The sequence below is a fragment of the Triticum dicoccoides genome, chromosome 4A (genome assembly GCF_002162155.2).
Source record: "Triticum dicoccoides isolate Atlit2015 ecotype Zavitan chromosome 4A, WEW_v2.0, whole genome shotgun sequence".
Lineage (NCBI taxonomy): Eukaryota > Viridiplantae > Streptophyta > Magnoliopsida > Poales > Poaceae > Triticum > Triticum dicoccoides.
Genome location: NC_041386.1, coordinates 709,525,051 through 709,532,103, shown reverse-complemented (window position 1 = coordinate 709,532,103; position 7,053 = coordinate 709,525,051). Strand labels below are relative to the sequence as shown.

Genomic DNA, 7,053 nt, shown 5'->3' with positions numbered 1-7,053 from the left:
CCCATATTCTCAAGCGGGAGCGGAGGCGCGCACTTAGGGACGTCTACGCGATGGTGCCAAACATATCTAGAGCATATAGTAGAGCAAGTTGCATATATGAAGTAGAGCCTAACATATCTAGGACAAACACTAGAACAAGGAACTCTGGTAGGACCTCTAACGGGAAAAACAAGAACACGTACGTGACAGCAGCAGGAGCAGAAGCACTGGACTTGGTGTCGACATCCTCGCCAGCCATGTCGTCGAAGAGGTTGTCGGCGTCGGGGAAGTGGTCGTCGATGTCCATGATGAACCGGTAAATAGTCGCGCAAAGCGCTCCCCAAAAAAAATATCACTCTTTTCCCGTACAGGACTCAAAGAGGTGCGGTTTTGGAGGCCTACTGTCCCGAGTTGCAGTGCATGCCGCAAGCCAGGATGGGGAAGATCGTAGCAGCAACGCAGTGCTCAGGAACTTTATGGTGAGAGGAAGAGGATCTTCTGGGTCGTTTGTCTGACTTCAGCCAAAGAGGCGAGCCGTTCGGATTTAGTGTCCGCTCATTCACGCAACCCGTGCCGTGCCGTGCCGCGCCGGGCGGCGGCGGAGGAGCGCGCGTGGATGTCCCTATTGTTCTCATGCTCATACAAGTGGGGAAAAATCCTCCCTTATAAGGAGGTCCAACTTCCACTCAACTAGCAATGTGGGACTAAACTATAGTAGTATCCCTTGCCTTGCACGAATGGGCTAAGTGGACCTCTAAGATTTATTAGAAATTTCTGAAATAGTTATTGGGCTGTCCCAAAATAGAATAAATTCCAGCATAATGAATTTCTAGACAAGGGCTGGGATTACAGCGGTAGGAAAGCATGCATGCATGCACCATCAATCCAAGAGACACATGCATTAAGTATAGCATAGAAAAAAAGGAGAGTCGGGGTTTGCACGATCAAAGAAAACGCAAACAACCATACTCCTCCATTTCAATTTGCAAGTCCTGCGCGTATACCAATGTTCAATTTGCAAGTCCTGCATGTAAATCAATATTTCCAATTTTATCACCGTAATATAAAATATATAACACAAAAATTATACCGTTTGAAAATAGAACATCTGAAGTTTATAATGGTATGTTTTTTGTAATATATGATTTCTATAAGGTTGGTCAAATTGACGACTTAAGAGTACGCGCACTTCTTATAATCTGAGAGAGGAGGAGTGCGAAAAGGGAGAGCCTGGGTATGCTTGCATGCACGATCAAAGCGAATGCAAACGACAAGGGAAGCGTTGGCTGGTGGCTGCATATGAGCCGATGGCAGAAGAGAGAACTGATCAAATTGATGTCGCTAACTAATTAAATGTGAGAGGAACGCAATGCAAATGCTTCATGATGCCATTTCATATGTGATGCTACAATTAACCTCGGTAGGCTAATTAAACACGATACTGGATATCTATCTATCTATACCTATATTAATTAGGCACTCCCAACAAATTTCCATGTTAATTAGAATTTACGAGACGTTAATCTGGTGCGACCGAATTATTACGGTGTGGATCGATTCATAGAAAAAAACACTCACATATACCGTTATAATGGTTCAGATTGAAAAATACAGTCACGACCTACCCTATGTACGTACTATTAGGAGACTCCTTTTAAATAGGAGATAGCCCTGGCAGCAAATACTCAGGCCACATCTCAATTGCACGCCGCCGGCCATTCTCACTGCTTATTCCGTTCCTCCCCCACACAATACTCAGGTCACATTTCAATCACACGCGGCCGGCCACCCTCGCCACTTATTACCCCTTAGTTTTCTCGTTTTTTGTCAGACGCACAAGTACATGTGATCAACACTGGATTGATCTTCCAGTCAGATGCGCAAGTGCAGAAGCTGGCTTCACTAATCTTCTTCGGCTGCAGCAACATAAAGCTGACTTCATGTATCTTCCTCGACTGCAGGATCACGTCCGTGAAACCGCAGTCACATGTGAAACAATGCCCCCCGATCTAGATGTTATGACTAGCCACCACTAAGATGGAAAGAGGAAGATCAATACACGTGTTGTACTATCTATAATGGAGTCAGTCAGTGCCGAAGGCCGTTTTGCTGTTGTACACGGAGTCAAATGTCAGGTTCAAAGTAAACAAGCAAGAAGTTAAATGGTGTTGCCATGAGCTTCAGCGAAATTTATGCCTGGCTTTGCAGGAAGTAATTCTCAAATTTCTCCTCTTTAACAACCATATATCTTGATATGGTTTCTTTTATTTTGCCGTTTTAACTTATGAAGGGGGCATACAGATCCATTACTAGATCATCTACCGAATTAGTTTTAGGTAACAGTTCTGATATTTGTATTCCAATTTCTCAAAAAAATATTTAAAATCGAAAGGAGAGAGTAGAGGCGCAATGACAGCCGGTCTGCGCAGAGGAATAGGGTGTGCTCCTGTCTTGCATCAGGTCAAGCAACTTCCCACATATCCGTCTAGGTGAAGATATGTCTCATCTCTTTTATATAGCTAGCAATCTTTCAGTGGAAGACTCTGGCTCGGTTGCAGTCGGAACGGTCAGATTATTGTCATGCAATCTGCATGTACATATGGTACATAATTTTCTCTTTAATTTGCTATATTTTGCATCATGCTTCGTGAATTGTTGAATGGGTTCTTCTGATTCTTGCAAGTTTGGAATATATTGCTGATAAATATTTTTAGGAGATTGTTGATACCTACATGCATATTAAACTGTATGCACGTCCATAGAGTTTCTATTCTAGCTTTAGATGCAAATTAAGCTATTTGAGCGCAAGAGAGAAATAGTAATAGTTAGTATGCCTTTTCTACTGCCATTTTACCGTTGATCTTTCAGAAGGTGATTAGACACAAGATTCCTGAAATTTCTCATACTCATATCTAATGTGTTTGTTTCAGGTGATTACATATCTTCTGAGGCTTCTCAGCGAGAGAAGGCGCTCGATTGATTCCTTACCAGATTCGATTTGATTTGATGCATGCCATAAACACATTTAGTTGCCAAGTGTAAGTTGCAGACCATGGGATTTGATTGCCAGCTTTCACATGCCAATTGTGTTCTCAAGAAGCCCACCTTCTATTTTTTTTAATATGCTTTGGTTTTAGTAGCTTCTTATTATCATCTTGCGTATGTTTTACATGAGCATAATACTAAAATGTAGAGTGTAAGTTGTTTAAATTTCAGAACATAAAAAATTAACTGAACATTTGCTGCTTTGGATGCTTAATAATGTATACTATTAGCAATCAGAAGTTCGCTTTTTACCCATGGAATTTGTTTCCAGTATAGCGGGACCACTTTTGTGTGCGACGCTCGGCCACACTCCCATGTCATTCCCGCTGAGCTGGCTCGAAAAATCTGCACGATGATACATTGACACACATGATCTGATGGTGTGGACGAGTTCGCGCGTTAAAAATTCCGTTATATTTTGTGTTAAGAATATTTCTACGTACATGGCAATTCATTATAAGATAAGAGCAAAGTTACCTGCTACTAGAGAGGGCATTGAACATGAAATAAGTAGTCTGAGATTACATTTTCAATTAATTCTGCATAAGATAACAGAAAAATTAATAGAAGGCATCCAACACATAATAGATAAAATACAGAGTTTGACATGTGAGACTACATTTTTATGACATACCAATGACTCTATTGCACGGCTATTTGAGGACAAGGATGGGATTGTGAATATCATTAGCTCCATTATTACTAAACATGTAACATGATTTTATCAAATCTTTACATCGAGTGATAAGCTCAGTGTCTCTGTATGACAGGCGACTGGGAGCAGCACAACTAAAAACATATCTGGACACAATGCATGGCACATGGAATTGAAAAGTGATCCATGACACCAAGCATATATATGCAGGTTGCTCTTCACATGGGCAATGCAGATGTAATAAGGAAGTACATGCCGCTAACCCATCTGCACAAGCGCTTCAACCTTGACGTGCATATACAATAAGGCAAAGTAGTACATGGCTACGAGGTGCATAAGGTAATCCTTACTTCCAACTATCTTTCCGTATAGTGGTCGCCTTATAACCAGATTATCATTATAATTTTTCTTTGGACCTTATAACTCACCAATGAATTTCTGATTTCTTGCTCTAGATTCTAGGATTTTTTTTCCTTCGTGTATATCAATTAAAATGCGAATTCTTCACAGATCATACTTCTGCAATATATTTGGTCACTTGGGACGAGATTTAATTTAGCCATTGTTCTGCCCATCCAATGTTGTTATAAATCAGTTTGACGATGGTGTGTACAATTTTTGTTGTTTCTCTCAATGTTGGCAACAACATCGCATGGAGTTCAGACATTCTTATTCCTATCAGTTCTTTTTCAAATGCCTTTTAACTAATTGTCATGTCAATTTTCATGCTTAACTAATTTTTGCTTTAATTTTGCATGCTAAACACATGATAACTTATTATTATTTTAATTAAATACTTTCATCCTACATGTTTTCATGTAGTAATTTAACTTATAAATCCAGGGAATGAGCTTCAAAATGCATAAGAAATAACTTAATTAATCATTATAGCTGATTGTAGGTACAATTTGTGTCCCAAAAAATATGACATATTAGAAAGTGACATTGTTCTAAAGATATTTGACCCGATCTGTTTCTTTCGCCAATCAATTTATTTTCCCTCGGCGTCACAAATTGTATCTCTATTGTTCTTTTCTTTTTTAATGATTTATTCCTAATTATTGATCTATACAATTGATGGTAGATTGGTGCAATTTCCCTGAATTCGAATTGTTTTATTGCGGGGCTATATATTTTATGACTCTTGTTTGTTAGTCCATTGCAACACACGGGCACTCTTGCTAGTGCAGGAAAGAAGGACATAATATGCACCATGAACATGCAACGCCTTGAGCATCAGATATTACATGTACAATAGTGTTCAATGCAAAACGAGAGTTCGACATGATATGGCATACAATAGACATTTTTTAAGGAAGACATAAAACATACATTTAGCAGACACCAAATAATAAGATAAGGCAGAAAAGTTCACACATAATTCCCTGGCCGGTAATTGGCATATATTTGTGAATTTGATCCCCACAAATCCAAATGGATGGGACCAATAGGACCCTTTTAACTAATAATCTAGCTCTTGGCGTGAAGGACTCACATGACTTATAACCAATAGCAGGAGACTCTTTCTGTTTTATTTAGTGTAGTATACGTAGGACTGCAGGAGAAGGGAATACCCATGACTCATAGAGTAATTAATACTACGTAGCAGACTCTTTGTGTTTTATTTAGTGTACTAGTATACGTAGGAGAAGGGCATAGCCTTGGCACAGACCCTCTGGAGTGAGTCTGAATGAGATATTAATTTATGTGTGCGTTATCAGGCCGGCCGTCATCTAGAAAAAGTTGATCACACAACTCCACGGAACAGCAGCAGAAAATGGACGTTTGTGACGAGCGTTACCAGCAGGCATCGGCAGTAGAACTGAGATTTTGTTGGATGGCCCAACCCTTCCAATTTTCAGGTAAGTAGCACTGTTACTAGCGAGACTGGAGCGTGTGCCCCAGGACTTCATGGCCATGCCATACCCAAACACGTCCTTGAACGGCGTCGTCGGCACTCCAAGCACCATAGGATTAGCAGGCGACGAGTTGGGCTGCTGGTTTATGAACTCCACGATGCTCCCCATGATCCTCTTGCTGGTGGCCCTCAGCGGACTGTAGAGGTGGAAGCCGTGGTCCTCGCCCTCCGACTCCACCACCGTCACCTCGCGGCGCCCCTGCATCATCCAAGGCCACGGCGCGTCGTGATCAAGCATGCTGGCCGCCATGTCGAGGCCGCGCTCCCGCAGAGTATCCTTGCCGGCAACGGCGATGAGCACGCGGCGGCAAGCCAGCGATGAGATCTCCGAGGCCGGAGGATCGATTCGGGGGTCGTCGTTGCCGGCCTGGCCGGCCGTGACGAATGGCCACAGCCGGTCCACCCCGTACGGTGGGAACACCGCCGCGGCACCCTCGCTGTCGTCCGCCCACGCGAGCTCCGAGGGCAGCCGATTGGCTCCCCAGAAGTAAGGGTGCACCATGATCAGGCCCGCAATGTTCATCATGTCGTCGTTGACTTCGTGGCTGGCGCGGACTGCGGTCTGGTAAACGATGTTGCCGCCGGCGCTGTCGCCGGCCAGGAACGTGCGTGCAGTGTCGGCGTAGCTGGCCAGCCACGGGTCGGACAAGGACGCCGCCCACTGGAGCGCGGCCCACGCGTCGTCGTAGGCCGCAGGTATGGGGAACTCCGGCGCTAGACGGTACTCCACCGACACGACGAGGGCTCCGGCGCTGGCGGCGAGGGAGGTCGCGTAGCGGTGGTACGTACGGCCGAAAGCGCTCTCCGTGCAGAACGAGCCGCCATGGACGTAGAGGACGAGAGGAAGCCGATTCCTGCCTGCGGTCTCGGCGGCACGGGACGGGAGGAACAGGCGCACAGACACGCCGGTGGCCTTGTCGACGACGACGTCCCTCGTTGCCACTCCACGGTTGCCGGCCTGATCCGACGACGCCAGCACGAATGGGCTGCGCAGGAAACGCTCGATGCTTCCGTCCTTGTACTCGCGTATGAACGGGTACATGTCCACGGAGATGTTACGTCCGTCGTTCTCCTTGTTTGCATGCATGGCGCGGTTGAGCTGCTTCACTTTGGAACTCTTGTTTTGAGTTGTGCCGCTGCCGCGTCGTTGGCTACGGAATTTATAGAGCCATTTTCTTCACAGCACGGCCCTGTACTAACTAATAGTACTAGTATATATATTGTACTCGTGACCAAGTTAAAATATAGTAGGAGTATATTGAAACAACACAAACACTGTTGTGAAGAAGACATCGTCGAGGTTGTGTGTTGGCATCATCTTCATCACTTGTCAACGAGTAAGAGACTCAAACTTTAACGCCGACAAAGGCCACATTGCAAAAGCCGCGAGGTATACGCAACGACGAATCCGATAATGAACTAGGACGAGGGACCATGCAATCCTGTGTCGTGTAGG

At 44.2% G+C, this 7,053-nt stretch overlaps 1 protein-coding gene across 1 annotated transcript; it reads right to left on the bottom strand.

Moving 5' to 3' along the window:
• Positions 1–4,944: 4,944 nt before the first annotated feature.
• On the bottom strand, positions 4,945–6,714 carry LOC119289821 (probable carboxylesterase 5). The gene has a single exon (XM_037569032.1). It carries the CDS (start codon positions 6,682–6,684, stop codon positions 5,413–5,415), a length of 1,272 nt encoding a protein of 423 aa, XP_037424929.1. The 5' UTR covers positions 6,685–6,714; the 3' UTR covers positions 4,945–5,412.
• Between the last annotated feature and the right edge of the window lie 339 nt (positions 6,715–7,053).